A 20,462-nucleotide genomic window follows, 5' to 3' on the forward strand; every position below is an offset into this window, starting at 1 on the left:
CGGAAGTTCATTACTCCGAACGCTGTGTGTGGGCTTCCGTGTTCGCGGCCGCCGGGCGTGATGTCACGCCCGCGCCCTTCGTGACGTCTCGCCCGCCCCCTCGTGACGTCACGTCCGCCCCCTCTACCAAAGTCTATGGGAAGGGGGTGAGACAGCGGTCGCGCCCCCTTCCCATAGACTTTCGTTGAGGGGCGGGCGAGACGTCACGAGGGGGTGGGCGAGACGTCACAAAGGGGCCGGGCGTGACGTCACGCCCGGCGGACGCGAACACGGAAGCCCACACACAGCGTTCGGAGTAATGAACTTCCGGACGCTGTGAGCGGAGCTCCGAACAGCAGGGCAGCGCACAACCCCTTTAATGGGCTATGAGGGAGATTTATCAAAACCTGTCCAGAGGAAAAGTTGCTGAGTTGCCCATAGCAACCAATCAGATCGCTTCTTTCATTTTTGAAAAGGCCTTTGAAGAATGAAAGAAGCGATCTGATTGGTTGCTATGGGCAACTCAGCAGATTTTCCTCTGGACAGGTTTTGATAAATCTCCCCCAATGTGCATAAATATGTACGAAAAATGCAAAGTGCACACATGACCTAACAATGTAACCCATACCGATCCTCCATAGTGAGAAGCATCCTTTCTGTAATCCGACATTTTAAACAATGGTTGTGGCTCTTTCTTGGATGAGAAAAGGTGGTGGAGATCATTCACACCCATATATTTAAAGGGGAAGTACACCTTCAAATCGTCTTCAGTGTAGAGCATGAAGTGTCATGGAAATCACAGCATAGTCATATAGTACAGTGATCCCTCAACCTACAATGGCCTCAAAATACAATAGTTTCAACATACAATGGTCTATTCTGGACCATTGTAAGTTGAAACCAGACTCAACATACAATGTATGGACAGTCCAGATCTGTAAAACGTGTGGAAGAACTGACCAATCAGAATGGGCATTCACTGGTAAAACCCCTGTATTACTGAAGTGTATGCAGTGACTGGTGTCTGGTAGCGCCCCCTACAGTACAGGGAGGTATTACATGTTCTGTACACTTTACCTGTCCCAGGGTTTCCTACTCCTTTGGACACCAGGTGAGGGCAACTCCATGTTACTTTTTTAGGACATTGCATGTACTGTACAGGACCCTGAAGGAGCTCCTGTCCTCTACATAGACAAAAATAAGTAGATAACTAATATAGATAAAGCAAATCCTTACATATAAAAGTAATAAAGATCTGCTGGGGGCTGTAAATCACTGTCTATGTCAGTGTTTCCCAAGCAGGGTGCCCCAAGCTGTTGCAAAACTACAACTCCCAGCATGCCCGGACAGCCTTTGGCTGTCCGGGCACGCTGGGAGTTGTAGTTTTGCAACAGCTGGAGGCTCCCTGCTTGGGAAACACTGACATAGACAGTGATTTACAGCTCCCAGCAGATCTTTATTACTTTTATATGTAAGGATTTGCTTTATCTGTATTAGTTATCTACATATTTTTCTTTAATCCTCACTTTTTCCTATATTTGGATGACATTTTGGTGCCTTTAGAACCAATTACCAGGTTTCCATAGAGTTCTGGTCTCAACATACAATGGTTTCAACATACAATGGTCGTCCGGGATCCAATTAATATTGTAACTTGAGGGACCACTGTATAGCTTTGACTTTAATAGACCAGACATATCATCTACTAGAGACCACAGTCTGTTTTCCAAAAGGTATATTATTTTTGTAAAACTCGCTAGCATAGTAGATTATACTTTTGAGTACTGCATTAAAAAAAATAAAAATAAATAAACATTCGGGAAACAGACCAAACATTGTGGCTAGTAGAGTATGTTTGGCCTATCAAGTTTAAGCCTATGTGCATGTCAATCATTATTCTACAGTATATTTCAGAATACCTTTACTTCTGTATCCCGTCGTATACTGGTGACTGGTAGCCCCAAAACTGTGATGCGAATGGGTCTGCAATGAATCAGTGTTAAGTGAAAGCGGAGTGACAAGCAACAAAGCTTTAGTTACTGCTCCAAATAAGTTGCCACCAAGCATTTCCTAGATAGCACATCTGCATAGCTATGTAGTAGTCTGGAAAAGCTAGGATCATATTACAAATAGGCGTTTCTGGAAAAATCAGGTGCCAGCTATTCCGGCTGGTAGAGATGAGCGAATTTACAGTAAATTCGATTCGTCACGAACTTCTCGGCTCGGCAGTTGATGGCTTATCCTGCATAAATTAGTTCAGCTTTCAGGTGCTCCGGTGGGCTGGAAAAGGTGGATACAGTCCTAGGAGACTCTTTCCTAGGACTGTATCCACCTTTTCCTGCCCAACAGAGCACCTGAAAGCTGAACTAATTTATGCAGGATAAGTCAGCAACTGCCGAGCCGAGAAGTTCGTGACGAATCGAATTTGCTGCAAGTTCGCTCATCTCTAATTCTTACCCTTACAACAATGCAGTTTGTGCTTCACCCATACATTAATATATATATATATATATATATATATATATATCATCAGGAATAACACATAAAATCCCCACAATTGCAAAAAACCTTGTAGGTATGTCCATTTTACAGGGGCGCTCTGTACGTACCTGAAAGTGCTAGAGATCTGACACTGTGAAAAGTTTGTTAATATCCTGTTCCAGAAGTCTCGCACTGTAGTCTGTCACTGCAAAATCCAAGTGATTCATTATTGTGTCTGGTCCATGGTGCTGCAGGAGTCCTGCTTTATGTAATAGGAGGAGGTGAATCATTTAGGGGCCAAGCCTATGCTACCACCCCCAAACTACGCAGACATCCCCCTAGTTCCTTCCTGTTTAGATACCTGCCGGCATATATAAGTCATACAAGGCAGAACAACAAGTAGTCAACACCAAGAACTTCCTTATAGTAACTAGTGTATGTGGGGGAAGGTGAGGTTGAATGTGATACAACCAGTAGAACAGGAAGTGCTGCTTCCAGTAAAATCCCTGAACTGGAGGGAAAGTCAGTGATAAGGTGAGGTAGGTCGCCTACTGACAAGCTTTCCCATAAATATGGCTCCTCTCATCTGATGTTACTAAAGCTTAAAGGGTTACTCCGCTCCCCAGCATAAGATTAAAGGGTTTCTCCACTCCCCAGTGTCCGCATAATTCCACGTCACACCGGAACATTGAGTTTCTGAACGCTGTGTGCGGGCTTCCGTGTTCACGACAGCCCCCTCGTTATGTCACGCCCCGTCATGTGACATCACATCCCGCCCCCTCAATGCAAGTCTACGGGAGGGGGCGTGACGGCCGTCACGCCCCCTTCCCATAGACTTTCATTGATGGGGCAGGCCGTGACATCACAAGGGGGCGGGCCTGAACACGGAAGCCCGCACACAGCGTCCAGGAACTCAATGTTCCGGTGTGACGTGGAATTTTGCGGACACTGGGGAGTGGAGAAACCCTTTAATCTTAATCTTTCTCATTTACTTAGGGCATTTCATATGCTTCAACAAAACTGTCACCCAGCTTTCCCAGTCTCACAAATATGCCTAGTTATGCTGTATTTCTGCCGCAAGACTCTGGCTGATGACCAAAAATGTTTCATAATTCAGCTCCATCTAATACTTTAGCTCAACATCACTGACATTTGACATCTGAACCAGTTTTCATAGATCTATGACTTCCAAACCACATTAGGCGGCACAGCATCAGCGCTTAGTGGTCAGCACTATTGCCCTGCAGTGCTGGGGGCCTAGGTTCAAGTCCCACCAAGGACAATGTCTGCAAGGAGTTTGTAGGTTCTTCCCATTATGTAAAAGCACAGTGAAATATGTTGGTGTTACATAGTATTAAAAAATAAATAAAGAATTGTTTCTGAAAAAGCTAGAGCTGACTCATACATAGGAAATCCTTCATGTTACGGGCTGATAAAGCTGTAATGTATTTCTTTTGGCATGAAAGGTTTGTCATCCACATGATGCCTAGAAATTCTCCTACAAAAGGGGATTTCTGATCATAGCGCATGAGAGATTAACCCTATAGAGAGATGGTTCCTTGTAATGGGCTGGAGAAATCTTGGTAGACACTTTCTCAGTTTTCGGAAAGTTTATGAAGGAAGTTGTGTATTATGTTTTCTTACATCATCCGCTGAGGTTTGAAAAGGCCTGGGAAGGCTACAAGAATGACAAGACCCCCTACAAAACATGCAACACGATTATATCAGACCAGTGGTGCGTAATCTGTGACTACTGGAGACCTGCAAATACCTGCAGCAGCTATTAGGACCTTCTCTGACATGCGGGATCGCGATCATATCCCTGGCAGTGCCTTTTTCCAGTATCTCCAGCTTAGGCATGCAGTTCAGTTTGGCTCCCTGATGGTTACTCCTGTTTTTTTCCCGAGGTGGAGCTTCTCCTGGGTATCATGGACCTCTCTAAGCCCCTCACTCAGGCGTATGCTCTTCTACTAGCCCCTTTGAGTTGGTCTTTGTTAAGAGGGTGGAGAATATTCCTGATTTATCTGAGGACCAGTGGCGGGAGGTTGAGAGGACATACTAGTCTACTGTGGTCAGTGCTAGAGATAAGCTGATCCAGTCTAGGATTGTACTACGCCTTTATTATACTCCAGAGAAATGGAAGCGTATTGCTGTATCTATCTCCGATGTCTGCTTCCGTTGTTCCTCAGAGGTGGGGACTCTGCATGGGGTTTGGACTTGTTCTAGTGTGGCTCCTTTTTGGAGACAGGTAATACGGTTTTTAGCTGATAAGGCTGGGTTCACATCACATTTTTACCAATACAGGACAGCATACGGCTTGGGAGAGCTAAAACCTTGCGCTCCCGTATCCCTGCCATATGCAATTCATTTCAATGAGCCGACCGGAGTGAAACGCTGGCTCCGGTCGGATCATTTTTGCCCCGTATGCGATTTTCCCACCGCACCTAAAACTGTAGTTGACCACAGTTTGAGGTGCGGTGGAAAACCGCATACCGGGCAAAAATGAGCCGCCTGGAGTCAGCGTTTCACTCCGGTCGGCTCATTGAAATGAATTGCATACAGCAGGGATACAGGAGCGCAAGGTTTTAGCTCTCCCAAGCCGTATGCGCTCCCGTATTGGTAAAAATGTGATGTGAACCCAGCCTCACTTGGAATTCCCCTTTCTTTTCACTCCTCAGGTGCCTCTTGGGCATTATTAATGATGTATCTGGTTCCCATAGACGCCTAATGATTCCTTTTCTCCTTTTTTGTGCCCGTGAAGTGTTTGTGATGTTTCGGAAGGATAATTCACCTCCTCCTCTGTCTAGGTGGCTTAGCTTGGTGAATAAATATGTTCCCCTCTGTCATGCCTTGTATGTGAGTCACAAATGCACAAAGAAATTTGATAAGGTGTGGACACCTTGGCTTCTTCTTGATAGTTCTACTGATCCTCCAAATCGTTTGTCCCAGTTGGACTGATTTGATATGGTTATTGCTTCTTCAGTAGCAGTGTGGAGGAGGAGAGTGCTGGGGTGTGTATGGTGTGTGACTGTTTGTGAGTTTTTTTTTTTTTTTCACTCCTGGGGTTCTGGGTATCTGCCCCTTCTGTTCTGTGGGTGGTTCATAGCTGCTGTCTATTACCCTGAGAGAAGTGTCTGATCCCAATTGCTATACTTCCCCTGTTTAAAGGGGTACTCTGGCGCTAAGACATCTTAGGATAGGATAGGGAATAAGATGCCTGATCGCGGGGGTCCTGCCGCTGGGGACCCCCGTGATCTCACACGCAGCACCCGTTATAATCCGTGCCCCCACCCATAGGCTTGCATTGAGGGGACATCCCAATGCTCCGGCCCCGTGATCGCCAGTAATCAGACCCGGAGCAAACATGCTCCGGGGACTGATTATAACAGGGTACAGCGTGCAAGATCGCGGGGATCCCCAGCGGCGGGATCCCCGCGATCAGGCATCTTATCCCCTATCCTTTGGATAGGGGATAAGATGTCTTAGTGCCGGAGTACCCCTTTAATCTGACAAATCCAATCCCAGAGGCTCATGGAGTGAATTGTTTGTTTTTGTATAGTTTTTCTTTTCCTTCTTGTAAAATGTTATAAATAAATACTAAAAAATAAAAAAGCAGCTATTAGGACAATGCTGCAAGTTGTATTTCCCCAACATTAGACAGGTTGCTGGAAGATGTAGCTTCCAGACAGCCGAAGCCTCAGGTTTCAGACTGCTAGGAAGGTACAATTGGGGAAAGTTATCAAAACTTGTGTAGAGGTAGAGTGGTGCAGTTGCCAATAGCAACCAGATTGCTTCACAGTTGTCAACACTATTAGAGATATACTAAGACCAGTGTTTCACACACCAGGTACTTCGGTGTAAAACAATTTTTTATTTTTTTTATCAACTGGTGCCAGAAAGTTATACAGATTTGTAAATTACTTCTATTTAAAATCTTAATCCTTCCAGTACTTATCAGCTGCTGTGTGCTCTCCAGAAAGTTGTATTTCTTTCTGAAGTTCTTTTCTGTTTGACCACAGTGCTCGCTGCTGACACTGCTGTCCATGTCAGGAACTGTCCAGAGCAGGAAAGGTTTGCTATGGGGATTTGCTTTGGATAGGGGATAAGATGTCTAGGTTCAGAGTACCCATTTAAGTTAACCCTTTCCAATGTATTCCTGCACTGGATTTTTTAAGAGGTATACAACTTAACATAAATCCAATTGGCTGTCCCATGCACTCTACAAAATCTATATCAGCTCCGAGCTGGTGTAGATTTCCAATACAATTTATACATATACAAATTAAACTAAAGTAACTTTGCATATATTTACAAATTATAATCTACTAGGTGTGCGGGCAGCTATGTCTAGTGAGTAACAGCTGCGGTGCACATGACTGTATGCTACGCAGGGTATTGTAGTGAAATGCTGTTCTAGCTTCAATTTATAGCACTAAAAGTTTAGCCCTGGTCTTCTAGGGTAGGGTCACACATACAGCATTCACAGTTTATTTTGCTGCTGGTTTTCCTACCCATTGACTTCAGCAACATCTGATGTCTTCGGTTGTCGCTCCGGTGTACAGCAGCGGATGTCTTCGGCTAGTGTTAGGCTATGTTCACACGCCAGAACTTCTGCATGAATTTATAGCCAATACACTTCAATGGGATCCCTGAAGCAGATATTCTGCAGTAGAAATTCTGATGTGTGAATTGGACAGCAGAATCCCATTGAAGTGTATTGGCTATAACTTGCAGAATTTTCACGCAGAATTCAGTGCAGAAATTCTGCCGTGTGAATGCGGCCCTAAGATAGTTCTTTTTAAATGACAGAACACAAATCCATGCACCTGACGCAAAATTTCTCTCATTGCTATGGAGGTATGGGACTGATTTTCTGTGGCAGAAATTTCTGCAATGAGTGAACATGGTAGTGAATCTGCCCTTTAAATGGACATAACATATATAATAACCATTTTCACTTTTATACAGGCTCAGTGACTTCTTAAAAGGATTAAACAATCCATTTTATAAAAAAGAATTTTTTATTTTATTTTATACACACACATTATATATATATATATATATATATATATATATATATATATATATATATATATACACTGGATAGAAATAAATTTCAACATATAAAATGAAGAAATCTGTACAAATAATACAAAATAAATGCATAGAACTAGCAGAGCTAATAGATTCTCATCACCGAATGACGTCCAACCTCACAGTATCGGCCACTGGAATGTATAGAGTTGTATAATGTGTGTATCCCTTAGCGCCAAATTTACAATATACAACAGAACCGAATCATCAAAAGGGGGAGATTTATCATAAGAAAATGAAAGATGGATTTCCCACTCTAACAAAGTTAGTGGTTTAGAACAGCGGTCTTCAAACTGTGGCCCTCCAGATGTTGCAAAAATACAACTCCCAGCATGCCCAGACAGCCAACGGCTGTCCGGGCATGCTGGGAATTGTAGTTTTGCAACATCTGGTGGGCCACAGTTTGAAGACCACTGGTTTAGAAAATGAGAGCAGGAATCCCACTGGTTGCTATGGGCAAATTATCCTCTAGCAGTTTATAATTAGCATTTTAGAATTACTGAGACACTTGCCCACACTTTTTCGATTGGAACTATCCATTGAAATACTGTGCAGGTAGCATGTGACTGCTTACATTCACTGACTAAACAATGTTGTGATATGCTAGCAAAATTGCTGAGCAATCATGGCTTCTTTTGAGCCCTTAACCCCTTAAGGACCCGGGGTTTTTCCGTTTTTGCATTTTTCTTTTTTTCCTCCTTACCTTTAAAAAATCATAACTCTTTCAATTTTGCACCTAAAAATCCATATGATGGCATATTTTTTGCACCACCAATTCTACTTTGTAATGACGTCAGTCATTTTACCCAAAAATCGACGGCGAAACTGAAAAAAAAAAAAAAAAATAATAATTGTGAGACAAATTTGAAAAAAAATAAAACGCCATTTTGTAACTTTTGGGGGCTTCCATTTCTACACAGTACATTTTTCGGTAAAAATTACACCTTATCATTATTCTGTAGGTCCATACGATTAAAATGATACCCTACTTACCGTATTTATCGGGGTATACCATGCACCCTCATTTTACCAAGGATATTTGGGTAAAAAAAAGTTTTTTACTCAAATATCCATGGTAAAATGAGGGTGCGTGTGTGCGCGTGTATACCCCGATACACCCCCAGGAAATTTTAGCCTAAAAAGTGCGTGTTATACGCCGATAAATACGGTATATAGGTTTGATTTTGTCGTACTTCTGAAAAAAATCATGAATACATGCAGGAAAATGTATACGTTTCAAATTGTCATCTTCTGACCCCCATAACTTTTTTTATTTTTCCGTGTATGGGGCGGTATGAGGGCTCATTTTTTGCGCCGTGATCTGAAGTTTTTAGCGGTACCATTTTTGCATTGATAGGACTTATTGATATAAAAAGTGACCAAAAATGCACTATTTTGGACTTTGGAATTTTTTTGCGCGTACGCCATTGACCGTGCGGTTTCATCAACAATATATTTTTATAATTTGGACATTTTCGCACGCGGTGATACCACATGTTTATTTTTATTTTCACAGTTTTCTTTTTTTAATGGGAAAAGGGGGGTGATTCAAACTTTTATTAGGGGAGGTGTTAATCGCCGCGGCGGTCCCGAACAGCTCCCTGAGCTAACGGGCATGGTTTCACTTTGAACGCCGCGTCTAAAGGGTTAATAGCGCGCGGAACCGCGATCACTGCCACGCGCTATTAGCCACGGGTCCCGGCAGTTGTGGCCCCGTGTTATAGAAAGGGAAAGAACTCAGGACGTAACGGTACATCCTTGGTCCTTAACAGGTTAAAGGACTCAGGGTTTTTTCATTTTTTCTCCTCACCTTCTAAAAATCATAACACTTTTAGTTTTCCACCTACAGACCAATATGAGGGCTTGTTTTTTTGCGCTACCAATTTTACTTTGTAATCTAATTATTACGTTTAATTGTCCTATTCTGACCCCCTATAACACTTTTTAAATCTTTCTGTATACAGGGATGTGTGAGGGCTCATTGTAGCGCTGTGATCTGTATTTTTTTTGTACCATTTTTGTTTTTGAGACTTTCGAATTTTTATCATTTTTTTAGGGTATAAAAAGGGACCAAAAATATGCAATTTTGGACTTTGGTATACGCCATTAACAGTGCGGTTTAATGAACGTTATATTTTTAAAGTTCAGACATTTATGCACACTGCAATACCACAAATGTTATATATATATATATTTTTTTTTTGGAATAGGGTGATTCCTTTTATTACGGAAGGGGGTAATTCACATTTGACGTAATGATGCAGGTTTAGAAGAGGAGCGGGCACAGGGCGTACAGGTATGCATCCTTAAGGAGTTAATACAACCAGCTTGTTTTTCTCTTTTCCCAAAAACAATGTACACTTCCTTTTTAAAAGGTCTTAGCGGCAGCTGACTCATGGTAGAGCTACAGCTCTGCTCCTTTCTTAGCGCCCAATCTCACATGATGACAATGTACATTACAAAGGGCCGCTGCCTGTAAAAACCTGGCACTTCTAATGCAACCGTGTTAATAGAGGAGCCGCAGATACCAGTCACAGTTATGTTTGTAGAGGCTCACAGCACAGGAGATATGTAAATGTGACATATCATGGGGGGCAGAAAGGTTTCTCTCCTTGAAATGAAGAAAACAGTTCTATAGTCAGCCACTGGCTGACAACAGGGAGCAATAGAACATATTAAACATATATAGAACATATGAATGGAAAATAGACTTCAAGGTTCAATTCCATTTAAGAAGCAAACATCTGCCGCTGCTTTTAAAAAAACCTGCAGCCAGTCATGGAGTTTTATAGCTACACATGATACTGGGATATATTGCATTTGGATCTTCCTGACCTGTCTCCCCCTCCAACCTCAGTCTCCTGCTCCATGTTACAGGTCAGTAATAGATGGCAGCATCTGTGCACAAGGTTTAGGCTGAGCTTTCACCTCTCCAGCCTCAGTCTTATATTCAGCCAAACGTCTTGGTCTGAGGAGTGGACCAGCGATGGGAAAATCTAGATTAGAAGTCGCCATCCAACTACATAAACCTCTTCGCCTATAAAAAGATTACACATTTTCTGGCATTATCCCATCTCTGAAGTGAATGGCCAGGCGGCGCAAATCCTTCTCGATGTTTGGACGGTTATCTAGATCATCGTAGAGTGAGGCTACGATTTCCAGTTTTCTGTAATCTTCCGGCTTCACCAGGTTCCTGATCACCTGAAGGCAGCAATCTTTCAAGGTAAAAACTATAACAGAAAAAAAACCAATTATTTAAAAGGATTTCTGTTTTATAATAATGTTCAGAGGATGACATGCTACAATAGTCACTTTTGTTTTTCTCCCCTGTTCAACATGAGGTAAACATATAGGTGATCAGCCCCCCCTAAGCTATCTACTGGGTACAGCAACACGAGTGACAACAGATCCTCTTTAATAAGCTCTGGTAAAATAAAGGCTGAGCTGTGATTTTTTTTTTTTTTTTTTTTTTTTATTAAGCCAAATTTTTTTTTATACTATTAAAGTAATAAACCCTTAAAAAAAAAAAGGGAGAGATATCGCCCCCAGCAACCAATCACAGCTTTCCTATTTTCATGAGCTGTGGTAAAGTGAAAGCTGAGCTGTGGTTGGTCGCTATGGATGAAATCTCTCCACTTTTTCGGTCACACATTTAGATAAATCAGAGCCAGGGTGTCACATGTACACCAGAATGGTGCTAATGAAAACATCAACTTGTCTTGCTAAAAGGTCTGGCAATTAGATATGTCGACAAAATATCCTACACAAAAAGAGGTCCCCAAAATTTACAAAGTGCTCCTTTATGTCTGAGGCCTGTCTCTGAGTCAAGTAGCGCACAAGGGCTAGGTATGGAGTGTTTCTAAAAACGTCAGAATTAGGCGGATAAATATTGCATTGCATTTCTCTGTCAACAGCTCAACAGCTGCCCCGACGATACCTGTTCCCTCTGGGTCTGGTCATTGGGCAGGGGTACGTTTGTGTGGTAGCCCTTCTGGCGGTCTAGGGGAGGTGTGTGGCCATTAGGTTCTGCACCTCCCTGCAGGGTACCGACTGTTTAACAGTTCTGTAGCCAGATACTTGGTTAACACCGGGAGCATTTGTGGTCTCTTAGTAGCTTCGGCAAAAAGGGACATTGATCCTGGAACCTCGCAGGTGCCTTCTGGGCCGGAGGGGAAGGGTAAGGTTTGTTGGGGGGCCTCTCTCCTTTCGGAGAAGGGCTTCCGATAGACTGCACCCTCTGTGCACGCTTTTTCAGTGTAACACGTTTGCACTTTTTCTTGCAGTTTGGGTAATTGAGAGAACATTCCTCAGCTCTTAAAGAACAAAAAAAATAAAATAAAAAAAAAAAAGCTGGTTTTAGGGCTTGTTCACATCCATACCACAGCAGTACACCAGGAGATGTGATTAAATGGTACCTAACATATGACATGATATACCCATAGACTTCCATTATGTAAAAGTTGGCAAAAGTATGTCAGTGTGGTCCTGTTTTTGTCCCCAGTACATTTGTGTAAAATTTCTGGGATAGAAAAGTTCTGCATGCACTACTTTTTTGTACCATGTCTTTATCCCCATCGAAGTATATTAGTGACGTTTTGTGTGATTTTGTGAGATTATATATTTATTAATATCTATAGGCATAGCACTGATCAGTATTATCGGCGATCTTCTCTGGTCTGCTCAATGCCAGACCAGAGAAAAAGACCCTGTGATGACGGTCAGAGCCATCTTGGATGATCCCATCCCCGCAGCATCTGAGGGGTTAATGGCGGACATCAGCGCGATAGCTGATGTCTGCCATTACCGTCGGGTCACTTGCTGCTGATAGCACCCGGGATCTACAGTGCATGATGCGAGCACCGTCCCTAAACATTATACATTATATAGTTACTGTACGAGTGTACAGCAGCACACTCCAGTAGGGTGAAAAAATTCAGGTCTTTATTCACACAAAGTGTGAATTGTGTGAATAAAGACCTCAATTTTTAATAACTCCAGACTGGGGAGGGGTTTGTGTGCACTATATAAAGAAAGAATTATACCAGTACAAATGGCCACAGGTGCCATTTAAAGTCCACCTCTACTTTGCGTTTATTTCTGTGAAACACCTAAAAGGTTAATAAACTTCCTAAAAGTCATTTTAAATACTTTGATAGGTGCAGTTTTTAAAATGGAGATTTTTAACAAGCAGGCTCCTCAAATGAACTGGTCCCAAAGAGAAAAAAAATAATATATATATATATATATATATATATATATATATATATAATTCTGGCTGTATGAAATGCTGGGAAAGATCAGAGATAATAGTAAAATAAGAAGAATGGGGGAGATTTAGGGACACCTGGTAAGAGGAAAAGTGGAGCAGTTACCCACAGCAATCAGATGGCTTATTTTTTATTTGGGCCTCTGAAAAATAAAAGTAGCAATCTAATTGGTTGCTATGGACAACTGCTACACTTTTCAGCTAGACAGGTTTTGACAAATCTCCCCCACTTGTACTACAGCACTTCCGGGTGCAGGTCCCGTGCATGAAAACGGAGCAAAGCAGCGCAAGTCGATTAATAGAAGCAGATTACACAGTATTATAACTCAATGGCTAAAGAAAAATTAAATTCTCCAAAACCTCTTTATGAGTATATTCACATGTACAGTATCCTGCACAAATTTGATGCGCCAAATTTGAAGCTGCAGATTTCAATGTAATCTAAATGACTGAACACAGCTTCAAATCCTGCGCAGTATACTGCAAGTGTGAACAGACCCTAGAACTGTAACGTGTAGGGATTTTGAGACCAGACATTACTGGTAGTTTTGTAAAACCTATGGCTCGTTTTACACTGTGTGAATAGTGACATAGTGACATAGGCAACCTTCGGCACTGCAAATGTTTTGGACTATATCTCCAATGATGCTTTGGCAGCAATTTGTCTGTACGTGCATAATGGGAGATGTAGTTCACAACATCTGCAGTGCTGAGGGCTGCCTACCGCTGCTCTAGATCTGTTTCCAGACCAGGGGGCCACCAGCTGTTGCACAACAACTACCAGCATGACAGGACAGTCAACGGTTGTCCTGGAATGCTGGGAATTGTAGTTTTGCAACAACTGGAGGCCCCCTGGTTTGGAAACAGTGATCTGATGTGCACGTGACGTTACCTGGCAGGCAGATCTTTACAATGGCAGGCTGTCCGTTCACATTCGGGGAGGGGATGTAGATCTCTTTCTTGTTGACGTTTAGCGCCACGTCTGTGTCCACTTCCCGAAACAACCAAATATGACCTGTGGGACCGGAGAGAAACAGAAAGAGTCTCAGACCAGATTGTGGAGTGACAAAGGTTCAGATCCCAGGTGACAATACAGAGCGCGGAGGGAAGGAGGCCCTGTTTGCTGTCAGTGAATTGACCCACTCCTGTTACGGGGTTTTATATACACTCTGCTTTGCAAGAAGCCAAAGAAATAGTCTGGGTATGTCAATGGGAAGGTTTTAACTCACTGACAGCAAGCAGAGATCCTGACAATGGTGAAACAAACAACATGAGAAAGTGGCAGAACTTTTCTCTATAAGTGTTTCCCAACCAGGGTGCCTCCAGCTGCTGCAAAACTACAACTCCCAGCATGCCCGGACAGCCAAAGGCTGTCCGGGCATGCTGAGAGTTGTAGTTTTGCAACAGCTGGAGGCACCCTGGCTAGGAAACACTGCTCTATACCATAATGAAGCTTTATTGTATAAAAACTGCAGGTCCCCACTATCAGGACAGGACAGAGCCGCACAGTGTGTACAGCATTCCATGCGTTACCACCAATCAGAACAGGAGAAGCCGAAAGCTCATATACCCAGGTAGGTGTTCATCCTGCGGCCGGTGCCGGGTGCCAGCACGGGATAGGGCTGCGGGTCTCCCTGGAAGTTCACCCAGATGGGCTGCACGGTCCGGGGGCTCCGGTTACAGAACACAACCTGGGTGAGCTGCCGGCTGTTAACGGACCGGAGCTGAGGGACGCCGTTCAGCTGCAGAACTTCTGGATGCATCCCGAGGATTCAAAACTCCAGCCAGGCCTCGACGTGTCACCATAGCAACTAGCAGCGACGTTACGCACGCCACCACGTAAGCCAGCCTGCACGTCGCTGCAAGGTGAACGGCATTGTGGGATTTGTAGTTTAGTGCAGGCGAATATTACAGCTGGCATACATTCATTTCATTCATTCCCCTCAGTCAGAGCTTCTTCTTTTTTATTTTATTTATTTATTTTTTGGGGAGCGAGCTTTGTGATCACTTTTAGAATTACCATGTTCACACACCCGAATACGGGCGGACATTTGGCACATTTGCTTGAGGCTAGGTTTACATAGGAATTTAGAAGGGGGAGATTTATCAAAACTTGTGTAGAAGAAAAGTTGACCAGTTGCCCATAGCAACGAATCAGATCGCTTCTTTCATTTTTCAGAGGCCTTTTAAAAACGAAAGAAGTGACCTGATTGGTTGCTATGAGCAACTTGTCAACTTTTCATCTGCATGGGTTTTGATAAATCTCCCCCTTTGGTTGGAAATTAACCAAAACAACAGACATTGCCATCTATGGGGACTGCAGTGTCCTAGCACTGGCCGCACTTGGAAACAACAGACATTGCCATCTATGGGGACTGCAGTGTCCTAGCGCTGGCCGCACTTGGATTAAACAGACATTGCCATCTATGGGGACTGCAGTGTCCTAGAGCTGGCCGCACTTGGAAACAACAGACATTGCCATCTATGGGGACTGCAGTGTCCTAGCACTGGCTGCATTTGGAAACAACAGACATTGCCATCTATGGGGACTGCAGTGTCCTAGAGCTGGCCGCACTTGGAAACAACAGACATTGCCATCTATGGGGACTGCAGTGTCCTAGCGCTGGCTGCATTTGGAAACAACAGACATTGCCATCTATGGGGACTGCAGTGTCCTAGCACTGGCCGCACTTGGAAACAACAGACATTGCCATCTATGGGGACTGCAGTGTCCTAGCGCTGGCTGCATTTGGAAACAACAGACATTGCCATCTATGGGGACTGCAGTGTCCTAGCACTGGCCGCACTTGGAAACAACAGACATTGCCATCTATGGGGACTGCAGTGTCCTAGAGCTGGCTGCACTTGGATTAAACAGACATTGCCATCTATGGGGACTGCAGTGTCCTAGCGCTGGCCGCACTTGGATTAAACAGACATTGCCATCTATGGGGACTGCAGTGTCCTAGAGCTGGCCGCACTTGGATTAAACAGACATTGCCATCTATGGGGACTGCAGTGTCCTAGCACTGGCTGCATTTGGAAACAACAGACATTGCCATCTATGGGGACTGCAGTGTCCTAGAGCTGGCTGCACTTGGATTAAACAGACATTGCCATCTATGGGGACTGCAGTGTCCTAGAGCTGGCGGCACTTGGATTAAACAGACATTGCCATCTATGGGGACTGCAGTGTCCTAGCACTGGCTGCATTTGGAAACAACAGACATTGCCATCTATGGGGACTGTAGTGTCCTAGAGCTGGCCGCACTTGGATTAAACAGACATTGCCATCTATGGGGACTGCAGTGTCCTAGCACTGGCTGCATTTGGAAACAACAGACATTGCCATCTATGGGGACTGCAGTGTCCTAGCGCTGGCCGCACTTGGAAACAACAGACATTGCCATCTATGGGGACTGCAGTGTCTTAGCGCTGGCCGCACTTGGAAACAACAGACATTGCCATCTATGGGGACTGCAGTGTCCTAGCGCTGGCCGCACTTGGAAACAACAGACATTGCCATCTATGGGGACTGCAGTGTCCTAGCGCTGGCCGCACTTGGAAACAACAGACATTGCCATCTATGGGGACTGCAGTGTCCTAGAGCTGGCTGCACTTGGAAACAACAGACATTGCCATCTATGGGGACTGCAGTGTCCTAGAGCTGGCCGCACTTGGATTAAACAGACATTGCCATCTATGGGGACTGCAGTGTCCTAGAGCTGGCCGCACTTGGAAACAACAGACATTGCCATCTATGGGGACTGCAGTGTCCTAGCGCTGGCCGCACTTGGAAACAACAGACATTGCCATCTATGGGGACTGCAGTGTCCTAGAGCTGGCCGCACTTGGAAACAACAGACATTGCCATCTATGGGGACTGCAGTGTCCTAGCACTGGCTGCATTTGGAAACAACAGACATTGCCATCTATGGGGACTGCAGTGTCCTAGAGCTGGCCGCACTTGGAAACAACAGACATTGCCATCTATGGGGACTGCAGTGTCCTAGCGCTGGCTGCATTTGGAAACAACAGACATTGCCATCTATGGGGACTGCAGTGTCCTAGAGCTGGCCGCACTTGGAAACAACAGACATTGCCATCTATGGGGACTGCAGTGTCCTAGCGCTGGCTGCATTTGGAAACAACAGACATTGCCATCTATGGGGACTGCAGTGTCCTAGCACTGGCCGCACTTGGAAACAACAGACATTGCCATCTATGGGGACTGCAGTGTCCTAGCGCTGGCTGCATTTGGAAACAACAGACATTGCCATCTATGGGGACTGCAGTGTCCTAGCACTGGCCGCACTTGGAAACAACAGACATTGCCATCTATGGGGACTGCAGTGTCCTAGAGCTGGCTGCACTTGGATTAAACAGACATTGCCATCTATGGGGACTGCAGTGTCCTAGCGCTGGCCGCACTTGGATTAAACAGACATTGCCATCTATGGGGACTGCAGTGTCCTAGAGCTGGCCGCACTTGGATTAAACAGACATTGCCATCTATGGGGACTGCAGTGTCCTAGCACTGGCTGCATTTGGAAACAACAGACATTGCCATCTATGGGGACTGCAGTGTCCTAGAGCTGGCTGCACTTGGATTAAACAGACATTGCCATCTATGGGGACTGCAGTGTCCTAGAGCTGGCGGCACTTGGATTAAACAGACATTGCCATCTATGGGGACTGCAGTGTCCTAGCACTGGCTGCATTTGGAAACAACAGACATTGCCATCTATGGGGACTGTAGTGTCCTAGAGCTGGCCGCACTTGGATTAAACAGACATTGCCATCTATGGGGACTGCAGTGTCCTAGCACTGGCTGCATTTGGAAACAACAGACATTGCCATCTATGGGGACTGCAGTGTCCTAGCGCTGGCCGCACTTGGAAACAACAGACATTGCCATCTATGGGGACTGCAGTGTCTTAGCGCTGGCCGCACTTGGAAACAACAGACATTGCCATCTATGGGGACTGCAGTGTCCTAGCGCTGGCCGCACTTGGAAACAACAGACATTGCCATCTATGGGGACTGCAGTGTCCTAGCGCTGGCCGCACTTGGAAACAACAGACATTGCCATCTATGGGGACTGCAGTGTCCTAGAGCTGGCTGCACTTGGAAACAACAGACATTGCCATCTATGGGGACTGCAGTGTCCTAGAGCTGGCCGCACTTGGATTAAACAGACATTGCCATCTATGGGGACTGCAGTGTCCTAGAGCTGGCCGCACTTGGAAACAACAGACATTGCCATCTATGGGGACTGCAGTGTCCTAGCGCTGGCCGCACTTGGAAACAACAGACATTGCCATCTATGGGGACTGCAGTGTCCTAGAGCTGGCCGCACTTGGAAACAACAGACATTGCCATCTATGGGGACTGCAGTGTCCTAGCACTGGCTGCATTTGGAAACAACAGACATTGCCATCTATGGGGACTGCAGTGTCCTAGAGCTGGCCGCACTTGGAAACAACAGACATTGCCATCTATGGGGACTGCAGTGTCCTAGCGCTGGCTGCATTTGGAAACAACAGACATTGCCATCTATGGGGACTGCAGTGTCCTAGCACTGGCCGCACTTGGAAACAACAGACATTGCCATCTATGGGGACTGCAGTGTCCTAGCGCTGGCTGCATTTGGAAACAACAGACATTGCCATCTATGGGGACTGCAGTGTCCTAGCACTGGCCGCACTTGGAAACAACAGACATTGCCATCTATGGGGACTGCAGTGTCCTAGAGCTGGCTGCACTTGGATTAAACAGACATTGCCATCTATGGGGACTGCAGTGTCCTAGCGCTGGCCGCACTTGGATTAAACAGACATTGCCATCTATGGGGACTGCAGTGTCCTAGAGCTGGCCGCACTTGGATTAAACAGACATTGCCATCTATGGGGACTGCAGTGTCCTAGCACTGGCTGCATTTGGAAACAACAGACATTGCCATCTATGGGGACTGCAGTGTCCTAGAGCTGGCTGCACTTGGATTAAACAGACATTGCCATCTATGGGGACTGCAGTGTCCTAGAGCTGGCGGCACTTGGATTAAACAGACATTGCCATCTATGGGGACTGCAGTGTCCTAGCACAGGCTGCATTTGGAAACAACAGACATTGCCATCTATGGGGACTGTAGTGTCCTAGAGCTGGCCGCACTTGGATTAAACAGACATTGCCATCTATGGGGACTGCAGTGTCCTAGCACTGGCTGCATTTGGAAACAACAGACATTGCCATCTATGGGGACTGCAGTGTCCTAGCGCTGGCCGCACTTGGAAACAACAGACATTGCCATCTATGGGGACTGCAGTGTCTTAGCGCTGGCCGCACTTGGAAACAACAGACATTGCCATCTATGGGGACTGCAGTGTCCTAGCGCTGGCCGCACTTGGAAACAACAGACATTGCCATCTATGGGGACTGCAGTGTCCTAGCGCTGGCCGCACTTGGAAACAACAGACATTGCCATCTATGGGGACTGCAGTGTCCTAGAGCTGGCTGCACTTGGAAACAACAGACATTGCCATCTATGGGGACTGCAGTGTCCTAGAGCTGGCCGCACTTGGATTAAACAGACATTGCCATCTATGGGGACTGCAGTGTCCTAGAGCTGGCCGCACTTGGAAACAACAGACATTGCCATCTATGGGGACTGCAGTGTCCTAGCGCTGGCCGCACTTGGAAACAACAGACATTGCCATCTATGGGGACTGCAGTGTCCTAGAGCTGGCTGCACTTGAAAACAACAGACATTGCCATCTATGGGGACTGCAGTGTCCTAGCGCAGGCCGCACTTGGAATCTCCACACGGATTTTGTCCTGTCAGAAATTCCAAAGTGTGAACCTAGGCTAAGGGGAGATATAAGAGGCTTTCTGCAGGGGATCAGTAGGGCAGTTTTCCATAACAACCAATCAGCGTCCAGCTTTTACTTTTCACAGGCCTTTTCAAAAATGAAAACTGGAAACTGATTGGTTGCCAGAGGCATCTGTTTCACTGGTGCTTTGCACAAGGTTTGATGAATCCTCCCCATCTTAGATACTAAAGAGAATGAATCTGATAAGCGATTTTACATTATGTGTTAAGCCTATCAGGCTGTATATGTGCGAGGGGCTGGAGTATTTCCGCCTGTAAACTACTAGGTGGGGCATATAGGTGTTGTGGGTGGGGGGTAGGCGTGACGTTACGTTTTTGTGGATGTGGTGTGGTCTGACGTTCGAATTTCCCACCAGTTTCTCGAGCCGGAGTCTCGCTGTCGCGCAGAGAACTGGCGGTGCAGTCAGCGATCAGGGGGAACATATTTTAACAGGTCAAGACTATGGAAGTAAGGCCATAATAAACCAAGAAGAGAGGAAAACAAGAATAGTCAAAAATAATTGGTCTATAAAAACAAAGGTGCATCGAACAGCAGCTAGTCAAAGGCATCTATCATGAGAGTCTAGGTGAGCTGAGGGGAGTTCAGAGTCCACAGGCACAGCCGGGTGTAAATGTTAAACTTTAAAGGCTATCCATGTCCTCTGAAGGCTTCTAAATTTAGAGTGCTTAAGCTAGGTTAATACTGGGCTTAGTGCCTTCGTCACAGGTATCCATCGGCACCCCGCCAAGGTGCCATTGATTTCAATGGCCCTA

General features: G+C 45.2%; 1 protein-coding gene across 1 annotated transcript; it reads right to left on the minus strand.

The window, feature by feature from the left end:
• Window positions 1–7,548: 7,548 nt before the first annotated feature.
• On the minus strand, window positions 7,549–14,640 carry VHL (von Hippel-Lindau tumor suppressor). The gene is made up of 3 exons (XM_056524979.1): window positions 14,391–14,640; window positions 13,713–13,835; window positions 7,549–10,784 (listed from the first exon to the last, which is right to left on the minus strand). The coding sequence occupies exons 1-3, from the start codon at window positions 14,581–14,583 to the stop codon at window positions 10,603–10,605; spliced, it is 498 nt and encodes a 165-aa protein (XP_056380954.1). The 5' UTR covers window positions 14,584–14,640; the 3' UTR covers window positions 7,549–10,602.
• Between the last annotated feature and the right edge of the window lie 5,822 nt (window positions 14,641–20,462).

Source organism: Hyla sarda, chromosome 6 (genome assembly GCF_029499605.1).
Source record: "Hyla sarda isolate aHylSar1 chromosome 6, aHylSar1.hap1, whole genome shotgun sequence".
NCBI lineage: Eukaryota > Metazoa > Chordata > Amphibia > Anura > Hylidae > Hyla > Hyla sarda.

Coding starts and splice junctions, on each gene's coding strand:
- VHL (XM_056524979.1), bottom strand. CDS start 14,583: ATGCATCCAGAAGTTCTGCAGCTGAACGGCGTCCCTCAGCTCCGGTCC. Junction 13,836..14,390: donor CAGGATGAACACCTACCTGG/GTATATGAGCTT, acceptor CCGGTCCCACAG/GTCATATTTGGTTGTTTCGG. Junction 10,785..13,712: donor TGTAAAGATCTGCCTGCCAG/GTAACGTCACGT, acceptor TTTCTGTTATAG/TTTTTACCTTGAAAGATTGC.